This window comes from Oncorhynchus gorbuscha, linkage group LG02 (assembly GCF_021184085.1).
Source record: "Oncorhynchus gorbuscha isolate QuinsamMale2020 ecotype Even-year linkage group LG02, OgorEven_v1.0, whole genome shotgun sequence".
NCBI classification, from domain to species: domain Eukaryota; kingdom Metazoa; phylum Chordata; class Actinopteri; order Salmoniformes; family Salmonidae; genus Oncorhynchus; species Oncorhynchus gorbuscha.
In genome coordinates, this window is record NC_060174.1 from 94,967,928 (window position 1) to 94,990,586 (window position 22,659).

Sequence of the window (22,659 nt, forward strand, 5' to 3'; positions counted from 1 at the left end):
CTTAAGTTTGTTTTATTCACTGCTTTAGCACACTCCACCAACCTTGATGGCCTAGCCGTGTCTGAATCCTGGTTTAAGAAGGCCACCAAAAAATCTGAAATTTCCATCCCCAACTACAACATTTTCTGTCAAGATAGAACTGCCAAAGGGGGCGGAGTTGCAATCTACTGCAGAGATAGCCTGCAGAGTTCTGTCATAGTATCCAGTTCTGTGCCCAAACAGTTCTAGCTTCTACTTTTAAAAATCCACCTTTGCAGAAAAGAGTCTCAATGTTGCCGCTTGTTATAGACTCCCCTCAGCCCCCGGCTGTGCTCTGGACACCATATGTGAATTGATTGCCCTTCAGAGTTCGTACTGTTAGGTGACTTAAACTGTGAAATGCTTAACTCCCCGGTCGTCCTACAATCTTAGATAGACGCCCTCAATCTCACACAAATGATCAAGGAACCTACCAGGTACAACCCTAAATCCTTAAAACCCTCATATATATCATCCTGACCAATTTGCCCTCCAAATACACCTCTACTGTCTTCAACCAGGATCTCAGCGATCACTGCCTCATTGCCAGCGTCCGTAATGGGTCCGCGGTCAAACGACCACCCCTCATCACTGTCAAACGCTCCCTAAAATACTTTAGCGAGCAGGCCTTTCTAATCGACCTGGCCCGGGTATCCTGGACGGATATTTACATTTACATTTAAGTCATTTAGCAGACGCTCTTATCCAGAGCGACTTACAGATTGGATATTGACCTCATCCTGTCAGTAGAGGATGCCTGGTTGTTCTTTAAAAGTGCTTTCCTCACCATCTTAAATAAGCATGCCCCATTCATAAAATGTAGAACTAGGAAACTGTTACGGATACCAGTATCCTGTGTGTGTGTGTTTCTTTTCTCTCCTTCTCCCCTCACAGGTGAAAATCATCACTCCCCAATCAGTCAACAATCAGTCATCAATCAGAAGACACACCTCCTCCTGTTTCCTACCCAATCACAGTTCCTTTCCCTTGGTTTAAAAACCCCATCAGTTGTTTGCTCTAGAGCTCAATCTCTCTGTAAGTGCCATGTCTGTAGGTCTCTGTTTCACTCTCGCTTTGTGTATTAACCTCTCTTTAGTTTGAGCACCTCCATAGCACTTTCATCACCTGTGAGTATTGTTTTGGTTATGGTGTTTGTTTTCTGGTGGGAAAAGGGGGAACCAAGACAAGTCGCCCATGGGCATACACTACCCGTAGGTAGACTTTGTTAAATACACTAGTTAGAACTGGGCAGACTCACTATTTTTGGTTAGTTAGCTGTTGTTAAAGTAGGCTAGTCTAGCTTTGGGGTGTTTTTGAATACTTGTTTCTTTCCTTGGGTCCAGCTCAGCCCCTTTTCCTGCTCCCCCCCCCATTACTGTGTGTTTTACAATAAACCCTGAGTTTGACTGTAGATTTCAGTTGTCCTGGTTATTTTGTTCTCTTTTACTTTGTCACAATTATAATTTGCATGAGTTATGTTACGGGTCTCACTACCATCCCCCCTAGACTGTTGGGCCAAAAGGGATTCGTAACAGAAACTATACAGCCCCTGGTTCACTCCTGACTTGACTTCCCTTGTCCAGCGCAAAACATCCTGTGGCATACTGCATTAGCATTGAATAGCCCCTGTGAAATGCAGCTTTTCAGAGAAGTCAGGAACCAATATACACAGTCAGGAAAGCAAAGGCTAACTTTTTCACTGTAAAGTCCATGGAGAATAAGAGCACCTCCTCCCAGCTGCCCATTGCACTGAGGCTAGGAAACACTGTCACCACTGATAAATCTACGATAATTTTTCTATGGTTGGCCATGCTTTCCACCTGGCTACCCCTACCAACAGCTCTGCACCCTCCGCAGCTCTGGACCCCTACAAATCAGCTGGGCTAGACCATCTGGACCCTCTCTTTCTAAATGTATCTGCAATTGCTGCAACCCCTATTGCTAGCCTGTTCATCCTCCCTTTCGTATTGTCTGAGATCCCCAAAGATTGGAAAGCTGCCACGGTCATCAAATTTATTTATATAGCCCTTCTTACATCAGCTTATATATCAAAGTGCTGTACAGAAACCCAGCCTAAAACCCCAAACAGCAAGCAATGCAGGTGTAGAAGCACGGTGGCTAGGAAAAACTCCCTAGAAAGGCCAAAACCTAGGAAGAAACCTAAAGAGGAACCGTGCTATGAGGGGTGGCCAGTCCTCTTCTGGCTGTGCCGGGTGGAGACTATAACAGAACATCCCCCCTCTTCAAAGTGCGAGACACTCTAGACCCAAACTGTTACTGAACTATATCCATCCTGTCCTGCCTTTCTAAAGTCTTCGAAAGCCAAGTTAACAAACAGATCACCAACCACTTCGAATCCCACCATACCTTCTCTGCCATGCAATCTGGTTTCCGAGCTGGTCATGGGTGCACCTCAGCCACGCTCAAGGTCCTAAACGATATCATAACCGCCATCGATAAAAAACAGTACTGTGCAGCCGTCTTCATCAACCTGTCCAAGGCTTTCGACTCTGTCAATCACCGCATTCTTATCGGCAAACTCAATAGCCTTGGCGTCTCAAATGACTGCCTCGCCTGGTTCACCAACTACTTCTCAGATAGAGTTCAGTGTCAAATCAGAGGGCATGTTATAGGAGTGCCTCAGGGTTCAATTCTTGGACTGACTATTTTCTCTGTATATATCAATGATGGTGCTCTTGCTGCTGGTGATTCTCTGATCCACCTCTACGCAGATGACACCATTCTGTATTCATCTGGCCCTTTAGACAGTGTTAACTAACCTCCAAACGAGCTTCAATGCCATACAGCACTCCTTCCGTGAACTCCAACTGCTCTTAAATGCTAGTAAAACTAAATGCATGCTCTTCAACTGATCGCTGCACGAACCCTCCCGCCCGACTAGCATAACTACTCTGGACGGTTCTGACTTAGAATATGTGGACAACTACCTAGGTGTCTGGCTAGTGTAAACTCTCCTTCCAAACTCATGTTAAGCATCTCCAATCCAAAATTAAATCTAGAATCGGCTTCCTATTTCGCAACAAAGCCTCCTTCACTTACGCTGCCAAACATACCCTCGTAAAACTGACTATCCTCCCGATCCTTGACTTCGGCGTCATTTACAGATGTCATTCGGATGTCATTTACAAAATAGCCTCCACTCTACTCAGCAAATTGGATGTAGTATATCACAGTGCCACCAATTTTGTCACTAAGGTCCCATATACTACCCACCACTGCGACCTGTATGCTCTCGTTGGCTGGCCCTCGCTACATATCTGTCGCCAAAACAACTGGCTTCAGGTCATCTATAAGTCTTTGCTAGGTAAAGCCTGGCCTTATCTCAGCTCACTGGTCACCATAGCAACACCCACTCGTAGCACGCGCTCCAGCAGGTATATTTCACTGGTCATCTCAAAAGCCAACATCTACTTTGGCCGCCTTTCCTTCCAGTTCTCTGCTGCCAATGACGAACGAATTGCAAAAGTCAATGAAGCAGGAGACTTGAATCTCCCTCACTAACTATAAGCATCAGCTGTCAGAGCAGCTTACCGATCACTGCACCTGTACACAGCCCATCTGTAAATAGCCCACCCAACTACCTCATCCCGATTATTGTTTTAGTTTTTTTTGCTCTTTTGGACGCCAGTATCTCTAATTGCACATCATCTTCTGCACATCTATCACTCCAGTGTTAATGCTAAATTGTAATTATTTCACCACTATGGCCTATTTATTGCCTTTCTACATTTGTGCACACTGTATACAGATTTTGTGTTATTGACTGTATATTTGTTTATCCCATGTGTAACTCTGTGTTGTCACACTGCTTTGCTTTATCTTGGCGAGGTCGCAGTTGTAAATGAGAACTTGTTCTCAACTGGCCTACCTGGTGAAATAAATAAAAATAATAATAAAATCATTAAGAAACAGAAATGATTCCAGATTTGACCTTTAGCTCAATTCAGGTAAACATTATTTGCCTGTGGTTAATATTGTGCGCATGTGTGTGTACGCATATTGCTTCTGTGTGTGTTTGTCTGTTCAGAATACTCCATATTGCTATGACATTGATACTATGCCATCTCTGTAATAATATAGGAGATCCAGGAAAGCAGAACTTCATACAGGAAGGAAGAGGGTAGCAGACAAGACAGAGAGAAAATAGAGAGAGAGGAGCAGACAGGACACAGAGAGAACATAGAGAGGAGAGGCCCACACAAGATACAGGTCACATTCCTCTCAAGCCAGAGGAAGTTGTTCTTGCTAAAGAATTTACTCTCAAAAAAAGAAAGATGCCATTTCTGACATGTCCTGTGTGTATAAACTGTTGGAGCCTGATATGTTCCTATCAAGGAAGGCAATCATACAGGCCGCGCTGACCATCCAAGTTAGCAGCTATGAGATCTTTCAGTGCATTAAGACGTCTATATTCACTGCTCAAAAAATAAAGGGAACACTAAAATAACATATCCTAGATCTGAATGAATTAAATATTCTTATTAAATACTTTTTTCTTTACATAGTTGAATGTGCTGACAACAAAATCACACAAATGATCAATGGAAATCAAATGTATCAACCCATGGCGGTCTGGATTTGGAGTCACACTCAAAATTAAAGTGGAAAACCACACTACAGGCTGATCCAACTTTGATGTAATGTCCTTAAAACAAGTCCAAATGAGGCTCAGTAGTGTGTGTGGCCTCCGTGCCTGTATGACCTCCCTACAACGCCTGGGCATGCTCCTGATGAGGTGGCGGATGGTCTCCTGAGGGATCTCCTCACAGACCTGAACTAAAGCATCCGCCAACTCCTGGACAGTCTGTAGTGCAACGTGGCGTTGGTGGATGGAGCGAGACATGATGTCCCAGATGTGCTCAATTGGATTCAGGTCTGGGGAACGGGCGGGCCAGTCCATAGCATCAATGCCTTCCTCTTGCAGGAACTGCTGACACACTCCAGCCACATGAGGTCTGGCATTGTCTTGCATTAGGAGGAACCCAGGGCCAACCGCACCAGCATATGGTCTCAAGGGGTCTGAGGATCTCATCTCGGTACCTAATGGCAGTCAGGCTACCTCTGGCAAGCACATGGAGGGCTGTGCGGCCCCCCAAAGAAATGCCACCCCACACCATGACCCACCGCCAAACCGGTAATGCTGGAGGATGTTGCAGAACGTTCTCTGCGGTGTCTCCAGACTGTCACGTCTGTCACGTGCTCAGTGTGAACCTGCTTTCATCTGTGAAGAGCACAGGGCGCCAGTGACGACTTTGCCAATCTTGGTTTCTCTGGCAAATGCCAAACATCCTGCACGGTGTTGGGCTGTAAGCACAACCTCCACCTGTGGACGTCGGGCCCTCATACCACCCTCATGGAGTCTGTTTCTGACCGTTTGAGCAGACACATGCACATTTGTGGCCTGCTGGAGGTCATTTTGCAGGGCTCTGGCAGTGCTCCTCCTTGCACAAAGGCGGAGGGTAGCGGTCCTGCTGCTGGGTTGTTGCCCTCCTACGGTCTCCTGATGTACTGGCCTGTCTCCTGGTAGCGTGCTCCATGCTCTGGACACTACGCTGACAGACACAGCAAACCTTCTTGCCACATCTCGCATTGATGTGCCATCCTGGATGAGCTGCATTTTGTTTAGTTTCACTTCTAATCTTTATAGATGGACTAACATCTTAGTACTGTATAATATACAGTGGCAAGAAAAAGTATGTGAACCCTTTGGAATTACAGCCAAAACAGCCAAAACCATGATGCTCCCTCCACCATACTTTACAGTTGGGACTAGGTTTTGATGTTGGTGTGCTGTGCCTTTTTTCTCTTCACATAGTGTTGTGTGTTCCTTCCAAACAACTCAACTGTAGTTTCATCTGTCCACAGAATATTTTACCAGTAGCGCTGTGGAACATCCAGGTGTTCTGGAACATCCAGGTGCTGTTTTGCAAACTTCAGACGTGCAGCAATGCTTTTTTTGAACAGCAGTGGCTTCTTCCATGGTGTCCTCCCACAAACACCATTCTTGTTTAGTGTTTTACGCATTGTAGACTCGTCAACAGAGATGTTAATCTTCCAGAGATTTCTTATTGTCTTTAGCTGACCGTCTTGGATTCTTCTTAGCCTCATTGAGCATTCTGCGCTATGCTCTTGCAGTCATCTCTGCAGGATGGCCACTCCTAGGGAGAGTAACTGTGCGGAACTTTCTCCATTTATAGACTATTTGTCTTGCCGTGGACTGGTAAACATCAAGGCTTTTAGAGATACTTTTGTAACCCTTTCCAGCTTTATGCAAGTCAACAATTCTTAATGTTAGGTCTTCTGAGATCTCTTTTGTTCAAGGCATGGTTCACATCAGACAATGCTTCTTGTGAAATAGCAAACTCAAATTTTGTGAGTTTTTTATAGGGCAGGGCAGCTCTAACCAACATCCCCAATCTCATATCATTGATTGGACTCCAGGTTAGCTGACTCCTGACTCCAATTAGCTTTGGAGAAGGGATTAGTCTCGGGGTTCACATACTTTTTCCAACATACACTGTGAATGTTTAAATGCTTTCTTCAAAATAGACAAAATACAATAATTAGTGTGTCATTAGTTCAAGCACACTGTTTGTCTATTGCTGTGACTTAAATGAAGATCAGATCAAATTTGATGACCAATTTATGCAGAAAATTCCAAAGGGTTCACATACTTTTTCTTGCCACTGTAATATTTAGTTGGAGAAAGGATTGTATGTTGGTATGTACAGTACATGGGGGGGTTGGAATTGTTTTTGTGTAATTAAATAGTTAGAAATGTTGTCATGTAGCTCACTTGACCTTAGAATCTGTGATTTATTACCACATATAATAAAATCATGATTTTCAAGCGCGTTTGGTGCCTGCATTTGTACCCCCCCCCCCCCCCCCCCCCGCCTACTGCTAATGTGAGTTTACGCAGTTCTAACATAATCCAAAAAATTGAACATTAATTTGTGGTCAAGGACGCCACCCTTTGGATTGTTTTGGAAATGCGTAGCATGACGAGCTCACAGTAGTTAGCAGTAACGTGACCAACATGAGGATCAAATATTGAACATGATTTCTGAAAACATTGCAACAAAATCATGATAAAAATACACCCCTCCCCCCCTTAGGCATTAATCATGCAAACACATTTCTTAATTGTGTCAGTGTTTTCCAAATCTATGATGTTCTGTTTTTTACCCATGGAATTAGTCCACTGCATCACCAGGATGTAGATAGCATGCCAAGTTTTTTTAAACTATACAACGCTGTTAATTTTTGGCGAGCATTTATTAAGATCAGGTGTGGCCAATTAGTGGGTGTGGCCAATTAGTGGGTGAATCTAACACACTTAACAAGAGGTTAGATATTGTTTTGTTGATGCTGAGAACTAAATATATGTTTTTAAAATAACATTCTCTTAATGTTACTTAATTTTTCTTGTGGTTGTTATGGAAAGTTATATATTATTTTGAAGTTCCTTAAATGTGCTGAGACTGTTCAAAAGCCAAGCAACTATCCTGTACCATTCCCAGAACGTTGTATAAAAAATAACCATAGGACAGCCACACTCTCACCAAGCTCTAAGAAACATATGGTTCTCAGAACTTTATGTGCTTGCTGGGAAATGAGCAGGGTGACAACCCCTACAGCAAAGCAAGGACTTCCTCATAAATCTGTCAACAAAGTAAGATAAGAATGTGTTCCTAACTGACTTGCCTAGTTAAATAAAGGTGTAACATAAAAAATTTAAAAATAAAGTATATTGTCAAGTCTAATTGTTGGATGTAGAGTGAATACCAATTACCAATGGCTATAAATCAGCTTGAACTGATGCATTTTGCAATGGTGGTAACAGTCCCACAGAACCTCAAACTTGATCTGACAACCACAGGTGCCATTGTCATAAAGGGATTTTTTTTTAACAATCTAGTTCCATTTAAACTGATCTACTCAAAATTTCCAATGATAACAATGAATGTCAAGAGCTGCTGTGTTTTTCTTGCTGTGAGACAATGTACTTAAAAAAATTAAATCACATCTAATTCTGGTTCAGAATAACAGCGATTGTTCAGTTTAGAGTGATTTTAGGTGCTCTTTTTTTTTTACTGTTTCCACTAATAAATTGTGTAGCAGTCTGAAACTTTTGAGTCTACAAATGAGGTCGCAGTGTCTGTGGATCATTCTTATTTTTTATTTTATTTTACCTTTATTTAACTAGGCAAGTCAGTTAAGAACAAATTCTTATTTTCAATGACGGCCTAGGAACAGTGGGTTAACTGCCTGTTCAGGGGCAGAACGACAGATTTGTACCTTGTCAGCTCGGGGATTTGAACTTGCTTAAGCGCCTATCAAGAGTCCAAAACGTGTATGCGTACGCACATCAGTGTTATAGATATGAATTTTGGACGGTTGGCTTTCATACTTTTCTAATCCTCAACGCGGCTCAAACTATTTCTACAACTGTTAATACATTTGAATGAATAGAGGAAGCGTACACCGAGCCGCGTTGGGAATTCTGTAGATGCGCGCGGTCGGGCTGTGCGAGAGCCGGGTAGCTATGTCACAAGGGCTATACGCTTTAGGTTACATATTGGTGACAAAATTTGGATTGGAAAGCATGCTTGCAGAGAGAATGTAAGGCCGATTATGAGGGGAAAATAAAATAAACACGAGCAGGGGAGTGTGGCCTCGCTCTAAACTGACCAACCCAATTCAGCCCTTCTATTCCTCCGAAAGCCATAATAACAGGTGTCAAAATAAAAGTCTTACACATTATCATAAATGTGTTTACTGCTACAGCTCATGTTAGTACAATGATTGTGGGGATCAATAAACATGGTCATTTTTGTCAAATCTACCTGAAACAAGGTTGTTTATTATTCATTGCTGTCTGCCAATCCTCAAGCTTCAAAGGGGAAGTTGGCAAAAAGGCACTGAGTGGTATATCATTCATGTTAGATATTCAAACAACATTTCTTCTTAGGTTTAGAGGGGGAAAAAGTGAATATGCATTTTAATAAATTGGATATTTCCTCTCTCCATATCATTGTTTATTTTTTGATAACCAGTGGGGGCTTGTGCAAGAAATAGTGAAAGCCCATTCTCAGATAAGCCAAAACAACATTCATCAGAATTGGAGGATAGAGATTCCAGGGAGTCAAGCACAAGAAGGTCTGATAAGTGTGTCACAGATAATAATAATAATAATAATATTAATAATACAGAGCTTATTGTCATGTTTGTCATTTATTATCATGTCTCGTCCCTGTGCTCCCCATTCTATTCGTTTCCCTCTGCTGGTCTTATTAGGTTCTTTCCCTCTTTCTATCCCTCTCTCTCCCCCCTCCCTCTCTCACTCTCTCGCTCTCTCTTCTCTCTATCGTTCCGTTCCTGCTCCCAGCTGTTCCTATTCCCCTAATCATCATTTAGTCTTCCCACACCTGTTCCCGATCCTTTCCCCTGATTAGAGTCCCTATTTATTCCCTTGTGTTCCGTTCCTGTCCCGTCGGTTCCTTGTTTAGTATTCACCGTGCTGTGATTGTGTTTCGCCCTGTCCTGTCGTGTTTTTTTGCCTTCATCAGATGCTGCGTGTGAGCAGGTGTCTCTGTCAACTACGGCCTGCGCCTACCCGAAGCGACCTGCAGTCTGTGGCCGCTTCTCCTGTTATTCCCCTCTACAGACTAGAGGATGTCTGTTATTCCCTGTTTGGACTTGAATAAACTCTGTTTCTGTTAAGTCGCTTTTGGGTCCTCTTTCACCTGCATGACAGAAGGAACCGACCAAGGAATGGACCCAGCGACTTCAGACGCTCGTTACACTGCCGTCGAGATCCAAGGAGCCATGCTCGGCAGACACGAGCAGGAATTGTCTGCTGCTCGCCATGCCGTGGAGAACCTGGCCGCTCAGGTTTCCGACCTCTCTGGACAGTTCCAGAGTCTGTGTCTCTTGACGCCGGTACCATAGTGCCTTCTTCTTCTCCGGCCGGGGCGGGGTTCTTTTTTGTTAAGAAGAAGGACGGTACTCTGCGCCCCTGCGTGGATTATCGAGGGCTGAATGACATAACGGTTAAGAATCGTTATCCGCTTCCCCTTATGTCATCAGCCTTCGAGATTCTGCAGGGAGCCAGGTGCTTTACTAAGTTGGACCTTCGTAACGCTTACCATCTCGTGCGCATCAGAGAGGGGGACGAGTGGAAAACGGCGTTTAACACTCCGTTAGGGCATTTTGAGTACCGGGTTCTGCCGTTCGGTCTCGCCAATGCGCCAGCTGTTTTTCAGGCATTAGTTAATGATGTTCTGAGAGACATGCTGAACATCTTTGTTTTTGTCTATCTTGACGATATCCTGATTTTTTCTCCGTCACTCGAGATTCATGTTCAGCACGTTCGACGTGTTCTACAGCGCCTTTTAGAGAATTGTCTCTACGTAAAGGCTGAGAAGTGCTCTTTTCATGTCTCCTCCGTTACTTTTCTCGGTTCCGTTATTTCCGCTGAAGGCATTCAGATGGATTCCGCTAAGGTCCAAGCTGTCAGTGATTGGCCCGTTCCAAGGTCACGTGTCGAGTTGCAGCGCTTTTTAGGTTTCGCTAATTTCTATCGGCGTTTCATTCGTAATTTCGGTCAAGTTGCTGCCCCTCTCACAGCTCTTACTTCTGTCAAGACGTGTTTTAAGTGGTCCGGTTCCGCCCAGGGAGCTTTTGATCTTCTAAAAGAACGTTTTACGTCCGCTCCTATCCTCGTTACTCCTGACGTCACTAGACAATTCATTGTCGAGGTTGACGCTTCAGAGGTAGGCGTGGGAGCCATTCTATCCCAGCGCTTCCAGTCTGACGATAAGGTTCATCCTTGCGCTTATTTTTCTCATCGCCTGTCGCCATCTGAGCGCAACTATGATGTGGGTAACCGTGAACTGCTCGCCATCCGCTTAGCCCTAGGCGAATGGCGACAGTGGTTGGAGGGGGCGACCGTTCCTTTTGTCGTTTGGACAGACCATAAGAACCTTGAGTACATCCGTTCTGCCAAACGACTTAATGCCCGTCAAGCTCGTTGGGCGTTGTTTTTCGCTCGTTTCGAGTTTGTGATTTCTTACCGTCCGGGTAGCAAGAACACCAAGCCTGATGCCTTATCCCGTCTGTTTAGTTCTTCTGTGGCTTCTACTGATCCCGAGGGGATTCTTCCTTATGGGCGTGTTGTCGGGTTAACAGTCTGGGGAATTGAAAGACAGGTTAAGCAAGCACTCACGCACACTGCGTCGCCGCGCGCTTGTCCTAGTAACCTCCTTTTCGTTCCTGTTTCCACTCGTCTGGCTGTTCTTCAGTGGGCTCACTCTGCCAAGTTAGCTGGTCATCCCGGTGTTCGAGGCACTCTTGCGTCTATTCGCCAGCGCTTTTGGTGGCCGACTCAGGAGCGTGACACGCGCCGTTTCGTGGCTGCTTGTTCGGACTGCGCGCAGACTAAGTCGGGTAACTCTCCTCCTGCCGGTCGTCTCAGACCGCTCCCCATTCCTTCTCGACCATGGTCTCACATCGCCTTAGACTTCATTACCGGTCTGCCTTTGTCTGCGGGGAAGACTGTGATTCTTACGGTTGTCGATAGGTTCTCTAAGGCGGCACATTTCATTCCCCTCGCTAAACTTCCTTCCGCTAAGGAGACGGCACAAATCATTATTGAGAATGTATTCAGAATTCATGGCCTCCCGTTAGACGCCGTTTCAGACAGAGGCCCGCAATTCACGTCACAGTTTTGGAGGGAGTTCTGTCGTTTGATTGGTGCGTCCGTCAGTCTCTCTTCCGGGTTTCATCCCCAGTCTAACGGTCAAGCAGAGAGGGCCAATCAGACGATTGGTCGCATACTACGCAGCCTTTCTTTCAGAAACCCTGCGTCTTGGGCAGAACAGCTCCCCTGGGCAGAATACGCTCACAATTCGCTTCCTTCGTCTGCTACCGGGTTATCTCCGTTTCAGAGTAGTCTGGGTTACCAGCCTCCTCTGTTCTCATCCCAGCTTGCCGAGTCCAGCGTTCCCTCCGCTCAAGCGTTTGTCCAACGTTGTGAGCGCACCTGGAGGAGGGTGAGGTCTGCACTTTGCCGTTACAGGGCACAGACGGTGAGAGCCGCCAATAAACGCAGGATTAAGAGTCCAAGGTATTGTTGCGGCCAGAGAGTGTGGCTTTCCACTCGCAACCTTCCTCTTACGACAGCTTCTCGTAAGTTGACTCCGCGGTTCATTGGTCCGTTCCGTGTCTCCCAGGTCGTCAATCCTGTCGCTGTGCGACTGCTTCTTCCGCGACATCTTCGTCGCGTCCATCCTGTCTTCCATGTCTCCTGTGTTAAGCCCTTTCTTCGCACCCCCGTTCGTCTTCCCTCCCCCTCCCGTCCTTGTCGAGAGCGCACCTATTTACAAGGTACATAAGATCATGGACATGCGTTCTCGGGGACGGGGTCACCAATACTTAGTGGATTGGGAGGGTTACGGTCCTGAGGAGAGGAGTTGGGTTCCGTCTCGGGACGTGCTGGACCGTTCACTCATCGATGATTTCCTCCGTTGCCGCCAGGATTCCTCCTCGAGTGCGCCAGGAGGCGCTCGGTGAGTGGGGGGTACTGTCATGTTTGTCATTTATTATCATGTCTCGTCCCTGTGCTCCCCATTCTATTCGTTTCCCTCTGCTGGTCTTATTAGGTTCTTTCCCTCTTTCTATCCCTCTCTCCCCCTCCCTCTCTCACTCTCTCGCTCTCTCTTCTCTCTATCGTTCCGTTCCTGCTCCCAGCTGTTCCTATTCCCCTAATCATCATTTAGTCTTCCCACACCTGTTCCCGATCCTTTCCCCTGATTAGAGTCCCTATTTATTCCTTTGTGTTCCGTTCCTGTCCCGTCGGTTCCTTGTTTAGTATTCACCGTGCTGTGATTGTGTTTCGCCCTGTCCTGTCGTGTTTTTTGCCTTCATCAGATGCTGCGTGTGAGCAGGTGTCTCTGTCAACTACGGCCTGCGCCTACCCGAAGCGACCTGCAGTCTGTGGCCGCTTCTCCTGTTATTCCCCTCTACAGACTAGAGGATGTCTGTTATTCCCTGTTTGGACTTGAATAAACTCTGTTTCTGTTAAGTCGCTTTTGGGTCCTCTTTCACCTGCATGACACTTATAGCATTCATTTCACATGGACTTTGCCCTTGCTAATGGCGGATACGGCTTTGAGAACAATAATGCATAGCCTGAACAACTCTTTGTCTGCAATACATTTTCAAACTTGACCTGAGAGGTCAGATTGCAGGTTTCATTATTAGGGGAATGACCATGTCATGAACTTTGAAATTATGAATAAGAATCATGCATTATACCAATCTCCAATAATGCAGTGAGGAAATAGTTCAATTCAGTTGGATCAAATATGTAAAAAGCCCACATCAATATGCTTATTTTGAATCATTACAAAAACATCACAGAGGAAGAGTACATGGAAAAATACCACAAGCACCTACTGCAATATCAGCAGAGTTAAAAATAAAAGCCCTAAACCTGCAGAATGTGCCCACTGCTCAGGCATAGCAAACTGCAGGTTAAGCAAATGTGACAATAGACAAACCTCTAGGGATAACACAAGTATTGTGAATGCCAAAAAGTACTGACTTAGGTCACCTATCATTCAGCAAAGACCCCATTTAAAAAGGGGACATAAGCAGTTGCTACATCCATTTTTGGACTTAAATGAACAATATGTACCCATTGACTCTTGAAATAATAACTTATAAATGCCTCATGAACTTAGTTAAACTGTCACACACCATCAGAACCAAAAATATACATTTGTTTTACTTCAATGTTTGTAAACAAAGTGAATGTAGACAACCATTATATAGCCTGAAAAGTTGGTCAAAGAATGTGAAAGTGTTTACATTCTCCATCCTCATTGCTCAGATTTCTGCTGAAAAAGGGGCAGGCCAAATGCTTTGTTATTGTTTCTACTGCTGATTGCTGCTTTAAACGGTTATTATAAAATAGTTATTACTTTTAAAGGTAGACTCAGCAATATGATGTACTGACAAAATAAAGGAAACACCAACATAAAGCGTCTTAATAGGGCGTTAGGCCACAATTTGTTTTTTTTTACCTTTATTTTACTAGGCAAGTCAGTTAAGAACAAATTCTTATTTTCAATGACGGCCTAGGAACAGTGGGTTAACTGCCTGTTCAGGGGCAGAACGACAGATTTGTACCTTGTCAGCTCGGGGATTTGAACTTGCAACCTTTCGGTTACTAGTCCAACGCTCTAACCACTAGGCTACCCTGCCGCCCCAATGGCCAGAACAGCTTCAATGCACCTTGGCATAGATTCTAAAAGTGTATGGAATTCTATTGGAGGGATGCGACACCATTCATCCTTGTGGATCGGGGTATTGTCATTCTATGGAGGCACAACCATGATAGCTTAAATAATGGCCAAAATAATGTCCTGCCCAGCATTTTTATACATGATCCTAAGCATGATGGGATGTAAATTGCTAAATTAACTCAGGAACCCCACTGGTCTGGAAGCACCTGCTTTAATATCCTCTGTATCCATCATTTACTCAATTGCTTCCATTATTTTGGCAGCTACCTGTAGGTGCACAAAGTAAACAGCATAGTGGGTAAATTTCCACAACAACTAAGAGTGTTGAAGCGCAAGGCTCAACTTCAACGATAGCACAGACATTGAGATGAGCGAGATGCAAGACTTCACTCTCACACACAGTATCTGCACAGGTTCACTTCACACTGCTTCACTGTGGCAACGTCATTTAACTAACATCTAACTTTTAAGTTAAAAAAATGCTTGCATTTTTGCCACTAGCATAGACAATCAGTATCAAATTCCATATACTTTATGAAATAGAATATAACGGTGAACATGGCTAAACAGTTGAGGGGATATTGTTTTTTGTTATGACAATAAAAACAACAATGGATTCTTCAATGAATGGATGGATTCCAATAACCTGCTGACTTACCAAGCAGTGCTTGGAACAGGCTGCTTTTGAAGACCCCCATCACTCTCTGAATGGCAGTTTTGAGCTGTTGTTCCTCTGGCTTCGTCAGTTTAGCACAGTAGTCTTCCAAAAGCCCTAGGGCCCTAGCTGTGTCTGCAGGAGGGTACGGAATGGAGACCAGTTAGCATGCTATTCAAATGATGGTCACATAAGTTAATTTAAACATAGTACAAGTGATGAAATATCACAAACCACCAGACATGTACGGATCAATTCACAAAGGCATTTTGTTTGAATAAGATATATAGTAGCTTGAGCTTCCGCCACATGTTATGCCCATCTGTGAAAGGGATTCTAAGAACAATCTCAAGCAGCAAAGCAATTCTGAAAAGATACGTAATAACAACTGCATGTGTGTAACGGATGTGAAACGGCTAGCTTAGTTAGCGGTGCGTGCTAAATAGCGTTTCAATCGGTTACGTCACTTGCTCTGAGACCTTGAAGTAGTAGTTCCCCTTGCTCTGCTAGGGCCGCGGCTTTTGTGGAGCGATGGGTAACGATGCTTCGAGGGTGACAGTTGTTGATGTGTGCAGAAGGTCCCTGGTCCGCGCCCGGGTATGGGCGAGGGGACGGGTTTAAAATTATACTGTTACATGTGCAAAAGACGTGCATGGTGCTTGCATGGTTTATAATTAGCAGCCACTTCCACTACTAATATGAGAGGCAGTTTTGCAACGGTACAGAAATGTGGAGCATCGATCGAGTGTCAGAGGGCGAGACACCACTGTCACACACAGAGGCAGAGGGGTCATCGTTGAGCTCAGACTCTGTCACCAAAGGAGACCGCAGGGGAACAAAGCCGCTCTTTACTCAGGGGTGGGGGAGGAGGGGTGCTGTGACAAGACGAAAGTCAACACTAAACTATGTCTCGTGTCAAATAAACTCTCAAGAACAGAGTGTAAAATGGTCTTCAAATACTTATATGGATTTTCCTGTTCAATTGATCTGGCTGACTGCTGTCAAGTCAGACTTGTGGTCCTTCTGTAGCTCAGTTGGTAGAGCATGGCGCTTGTAACGCCAGGGTAGTGGGTTCGGTTCCCGGGACCACCCATACGTAGAATGTATGCACACATGACTGTAAGTCGCTTTGGATAAAAGCGTCTGCTAAATAGCATATATATTATACATTATTATTAATTAATTACTTTTACTTTAACCTCTCAACTCCAGAAAACTCTGGGAGGTTGCAAAATCTTGCATGGCATTCATTGTACAGTAACCTACAGTTGCACAATTGAACAATTTGGACAGTAATTCTTTCTTGTTGCACAATTACAGACCAATGTATTCCACAAGGACAAGCCTCATTAGACATCTATTTATATGGAGTTGCTTAGCAGACTGCACTTACACTACAATAACCACATGCCAATCATCAGCCAATATAGGCTGCAAATAAGGACAAACCAATCCTTTACTGAATATGATGCACAATATTCAATTACACTTATGATAGGCCTTACTTTACTGAATATGGCATTATAAATCCCTACAAATGTGAATAAATGCTGTATAACCTATTTTACGTGAAGCGCTTTCAGAAATATTTTACTAATAGGCCTAGTAACATTACTTACACTATTTAAGTAGGCCTTGTGTAGCTTATTAATGCTTATTCATTAAAGTTATTAAAGGTTTACCCAAAACTCTTATCCAAAATAAACTATTATCAATGACTGTTCTGTTTCATAGGCCAGAGGGCCAAGGTGCATGCAACAACATATTTTTATTAGGCTTATATTACAAGTTATGGGTCATTTTTATTTGGTTTGCCACTAGCCTACCTACAAGAGCATATTAAACCGAGAAAGGCAAATGAAAAGTGTGTCCTACTTACATAAAGACTACATGCTGAAATCTAGAAGTGCTGAATCTCAATAAAGATCCACTTGTGGCTACATAAAGGCAGCGAGACAACTGTTGTGCCAATTAGTATACGTTTCGGCTCACCTTTTTTTCTTACAGGCATAGTTGAATGCTGGATTCGTATCGGTGATTTACTCTTGCGCCAATAACATAACGTATTCCCAGTTCTCTTCAGTGCATTATTAAAAATGTCAGGCAGTGGTGAAAAAAAACCGCATCAAAGCGAGTCAGTTGTGCTATAACGTGTAGCCTTAGACACAGAGGCAGTAGGTTTTAGGCTTTTGCTCCAGCAGAATCCGTGGTCTACAGTCTAAAACAATAGACTAGCATAGGGCAAAACAGGCCACAAACAAAAACTATGTTTGCAATGTGGCTGTGTATGCTTGTTCAGTTCATCTTCCACCAAGTATTTCCGATTGATGTGTGTTGCTGCTGACAGGTGCAACGGCAGTCGCGCACGTTCTGATATCATGTCATGGAAATTGACTATAGCCTAGCATAAATGGTAGGTCAATTCCCTCAACTGACAGGAACTTTTCGTGAGCACCCAGCGAGATGTTCCGCGTTCCTATCACTTCCCTTGCAGTTTGATGCTGGCATTGAGTCAATGGCGCTCCCATGTGATGAGCTGGGGATTTAAAACACAAATCCAATGGCAGTCCAAAGAAATGTTAAAGGCGCCGTAACGTTACCCGGCGAGGTGAAATATGCAACCAAGCAAGTCTATTTTGGCTCGTGCAAAAAACGTTGCAGCATGTCATGGGATATGATGACATGAGCAGGGGTATAGCCTATTTGTAACTTAACAGCACAGCAAGTTTAATTAGGCTACACACCTGGCAGCAATTCCTCATAGCTTAATATTTTTTTCTATGGATTTGGGATGGCCCAGTGGGCTAAACGAACCAGGTCTGCGGCTAAGTAGCCTAGCCTTAGGATAACTAGCTATCAAAATACATAACATTGGCTGGCCAACATTTATTCCAAGACATACCACAACGATTAAAATTTCTATGCTCCATCCAATAACTCGGTTAGCTAAGGTTATGTAGCTGTATGATTCTCCGTCATCTCTCTTTCGTTTAGACTACATGACATTATTTTTAAATAAGTCTATTCAACTATTCACAAACTGAAATTAACCCAACACTCGCAAACACATGCATCATAGTAGCTTAACCAGCTAGGCTACTTAAAACGAAAACCTGGGCAGTGAACATGGAAGTTGACAGAGCGTTTGGCTAACGATAACCTAATTCCAGTGAGCAGATTCTCTCCTGACTGTCTGTTGGAAAATACCTGCCTGTCTGATCGTGCCGTAAAACGCATGGCTTTGCAATAACCCCGTCTACTTTACACATTTCATATATACTTTGCGAAATATCTAGAACTTCCTCGTCCTCTTTTTTTCCCTGTTCCTTGGCAGCTGTCACATCACCACGTTTTTGATTCCCAAGTCTACAACCACGATGTAGAAAGCAGCAGCATCAGTACCAGTTTTACCAATAGAGAATAATAGAGGCCTCTAGTGGCTAAAATGCCTTACTATAGCATGGGCAGCGCCGTTGAAGGTTTCCACCATTTTAATGTAGTCAACTGGGTGGGACTTACAACTTCATTGGCTGATCCTTCCTGGTGACCCTGGTAGAGTCACGTCCAACTGGGTCATCAGGAGGGATCAGCCAATCGGGATGAAGAAAAATGACTACTTGACAATGGAGATTGGCTCAATGTCGCTTCCCATGCCGTCAGACACTATAACGGCATAGATTAGTCCTATATATCTCTATGGTTTTACCTTAGCAGTGGCGAGGTTGGTTACTACCCCTTGATTGACAAAACATTACATCAAATGGCATGTCGAGTATTTTGTCTATGCTCGGGCCTACTTGCCTCTGAGTCCCCAACAACCAGATGTGCCGGTTTTCAGGTGAGACTGAAGGGGCTCGTACTCCGTGGTACTTGGGATCCTTTGGACGTCGATACCCTAATGTAGTTGAAATTTTAAATAGTTATGGTACAGTTATTATTAGGTAAGGGTTTGGTGTATGGACGTCCCTTACATTTTTTTTGTAACTATATTGTAAGACGATTAAATACGCTACGAATAAAAAAGCTGTAAGAATTATAAGTGTCCTTGTGTAATGTGATATTCTACCCCCTAGCCCAATTGTCCTTCGTGTATTATTTATATATAGTTGTGTTCGCCCATATACTTTCTTCATTGATTTGTTAAAAAATCATTTAAATAAAAGTAAAAAATACATCCAAAAACAAAAGAGTGTGGACGTCCCAAGGGTTCCTAATAGGACTGACCAAATGGAAAGAGAGCCTGTGATGGGACTTCCGCTTTTGCAAATTAACCTGGACTGCGTTCAGTACGTTCTGGACTGTTAAATTGAACGGAAACGGCGCTCCTGAAAAACGGGGAAGTTGTGGGTTGGGGAACGCTGTTTTATTTGTTATTAACAAATCATTACATAAAGTACATGAGGGAACACAAGCATACATAGATTACAAACTATGGATAATTGAGCTCAATTATCCATTGTTTGTAATCTATGTATGCTTGTGTTCCCTCATGTACAATATCACATTACAATTACACAAGGACCTTATTAAGGGACATACATATACTTACAATTCTAACAGCTTTTTTGTTAGTAGAGCATTTAACCGTCTTAAAATACAGTTCATTTTCTTTTTGTAGGGTACGAAAATGTGGTTCTGTTTGTAAATGTCCATTTGTGTATATGAAATTTGGCCAAAAGAATAATGAAATGAATTACATAAAAATGTTTCAGCTTATTTCTATTGTATGTAAAGAATCCAAACAGTACATCTCTCCACAATTGTGTAAAATCTTCATAAATGTGTTCAATTATAAACCTACTGATGTCTTTCCACAGTGTTCTTACATGCATACAATGCCAAAAAAAGATGCAACACTGTTTCTGGGTGGTCATTACAAAATGAGCAATTTGAGTTGATGTTTTCCTTAAACTTCTTCATATAGTGTTTGGCAGGATAATGTTTATGAATAATTTTAAAGGAAACTTCCTTAATTGTGGCAACATCCAAACTTTTTTACAACAGATATTATCAATAAATCCATTCCAATAAGGCATGACATAATACAACATCCTGCTGAAACAAGGTTCGTATTGCTCTGTTGAGTGGACCAAAAGAGAAAAAAAATCTTTCCTACTAATGAGTCAACAGGGTCAATAGAAGGTAGGCTCTGAGGGTCAGGTCTTGACACGTTCCTGAATAACATAGCAATACCTGAGGGAATGGCATCTAAACCAATTGCAAAATCTTTAGGTGTTACAGGGACCTTGTAAAGTGATAAGAATTCTTTATAACTGAGTAAAAGACCCTCTGCATTTACCAGTTGGCTCACCAATAGGATATTATTTCGGAACCAATATTCTAAAAACAAGTATTTCTATACAATATATCCCGATTATTCCATATATAATATCCGTGTGGAGAAAAATTGTGTTTATAAATTAAGGACCTTGACAAGAAAACCTGCCGATGAAAAGCAGAAAATTTCACTGGAACTTTGTCCATATTATAATTGCAAAACAACATGAAGTTAAGGTCACCAAAAGTAGAGAAGACATGATGAGGAATAAAATTCCAGATAGAAGTCGGTCTTCTTAGGAATTGTTTTATCCAATTGATCTTAAAATTATTATTTAAAGTAGTAAAGTCCAGAAAATTCAGTCCACCATTCTCATAAGTGTTCATTAAAACAGTTTTCCTAATGTAATGGGTACGGTTTCTCCAAAGAAAGTTGAAAAGCATCTGGTCTATCTTCTTGCTTATTTTACTGTCAAGATATAAAGATAGAGAACCATATGTTAGTCTAGAGATACCTTCAGCCTTGGTTATTAGGACTCTACCGTTTAAAGATAAGTCCCTCTGTAGCTATTGATTTAGCTTCGTCTGTTTTTTTTAAATAAGAGGGTTTAAATTTAGTAAGCCTCTAGACTTCTGATCCTTTGTAATGGTTATGCTTAAATATGCAAGTTCTTCTTTTACTGGAATACCATAATATGAAGGTGTCACACAATCTATGTCAACTATGAGTTCACATTTATTATTTTAAGATATAAAGACCAGACGCTTTGGAAAAGGATTGTATCAAACTGATCGATATGGGAATTTGGTTAGCGTCTTTCAGAAAAAGTGTAGTATCATCAGTTGGGAAACGCTGTCAGCATGGCCACTCTTAAATACGTCACTCATAGAGCTTGCCAGCATGTAGTCCTAAAAACCGGAAATGAGTAACCACTGGTTTGTTCAGCCATCCCTATAGGAAAAATGAATGGGGAAAGAATAAGGTTTTGGAATAAACACAGAAAATAAGGTATGAGGTTAACAGGCTGAGAAGAGTTTATACATTTTGTTTTATGAGACAATAGCACTCAGTTAACATGATCTTTATGAATTATAAAGCCTTTGTGCTTTTTTTTACAACATATATTCTTTAAAAATTCCAAAAGGTTACGTTTATTGCTGATGAAGATTATCTCAGAACAAAATGTTTAAGATCTAAGCCTGTGTTTAACACATACCTTATTTTGGGTGTTTATCCAAAAACACTACATAAACGCAATTGGTTTTTATCACAGGCTTTGTGCAACAAACCATGGTGCAGTTATTGCCTACAAAAATACTACATTATTAATTATCGCTATTGCTTCAAGCCACACCCACTGAACAGGAGCAAACGTACCTCAAAGTCTATTCAATAACTTTTGGGGAAACTAGTCATTCAGTACAAATTGTTCTGTAATGTAGCAAATATTTAAGGGAACTAAACGCAACTCAGTATGTAGCGGACCGAGTTTAAAGTGTTTCTTTTATCCTAATGCCGCGTTCAAACAAACTGGGAACTCTGAAAACTACAAGGTCAAATCATGACATAAGCGATCTTCAGGTCGGAGCTCTAGAAAGAGTTCAGAGTTTGATGCTCGTTTTTTTTTCTCAGAATTCCCAGTTGTTTTGAACGCACTGAAGTCAGAAGTCTGAGATTTCCGAGTTGTTTTGAACTCTGCATAACCTAACCAAGTAGGCGTAAAAAGACACCTGAACAGTTCCTACTTCTGTTTTTCATGGGAAACGGAAGTCAGGTTGAAAATACAGTATCAAAGTTTTGTATAACTTAACCAAGATAGATCACAGTCTGTCATTTCCAATGGGAACAAATTAGTCATAGTGGGCAGAGCCAAGCACGAGCTAGCGAGACCCTATTGGTGCATTATAGCATGCATATGCATATTTCTGTTAGGGAACGTCTACTCTGTGAAGTGCATATGTATAATAACTAAATTTGCCTTTGCACTCCCTCTAAACGTGATTTTAAAAAACTTTTGCAAAGAGTAAAGTCTACTTAACTTAGTCCACTCTGTTCATAACATGTTCTACTTTTGGCAACTGTATTGAGTTTAAATGTTTAATCGATGAGAAAATTTGCAAAATCTGTCTCATTCCATCTTCTCCCACTGCCAACCATATGCCACTGCCAATCATATTAGGTAGTGAGTGGAAACGCCAAGCGGATGCTTCACATTTATACATCCGGTGAAATATCAGTCTCGTTGTTCTATTTGTGACGGTATCACTGAAAACCACTATCATCCACTTATTTCAACCCCGCAGAGAGTGGGGAGTACTGACCAATATAATTTGGTGTGAAAGGTTCAGAGGTAACTCTGGTGCACATGGTTTAAA

The 22,659-nt window shown here is 42.7% G+C and overlaps 1 protein-coding gene across 1 annotated transcript in view; it reads right to left on the reverse strand.

The window, feature by feature from the left end:
* The window catches only part of LOC124013499 (disks large homolog 2-like), a 326,264-nt gene extending 308,104 nt beyond the window's left edge, over nt 1-18,160 (reverse strand). Inside the window, 2 exon segments of the mRNA XM_046327794.1 lie at nt 15,010-15,141; nt 16,999-18,160. Coding sequence (XP_046183750.1) covers nt 15,010-15,141; nt 16,999-17,017 — 151 coding nt within the window. The 5' untranslated portion in view covers nt 17,018-18,160.
* Nucleotides 18,161-22,659: the final 4,499 nt, after the last annotated feature.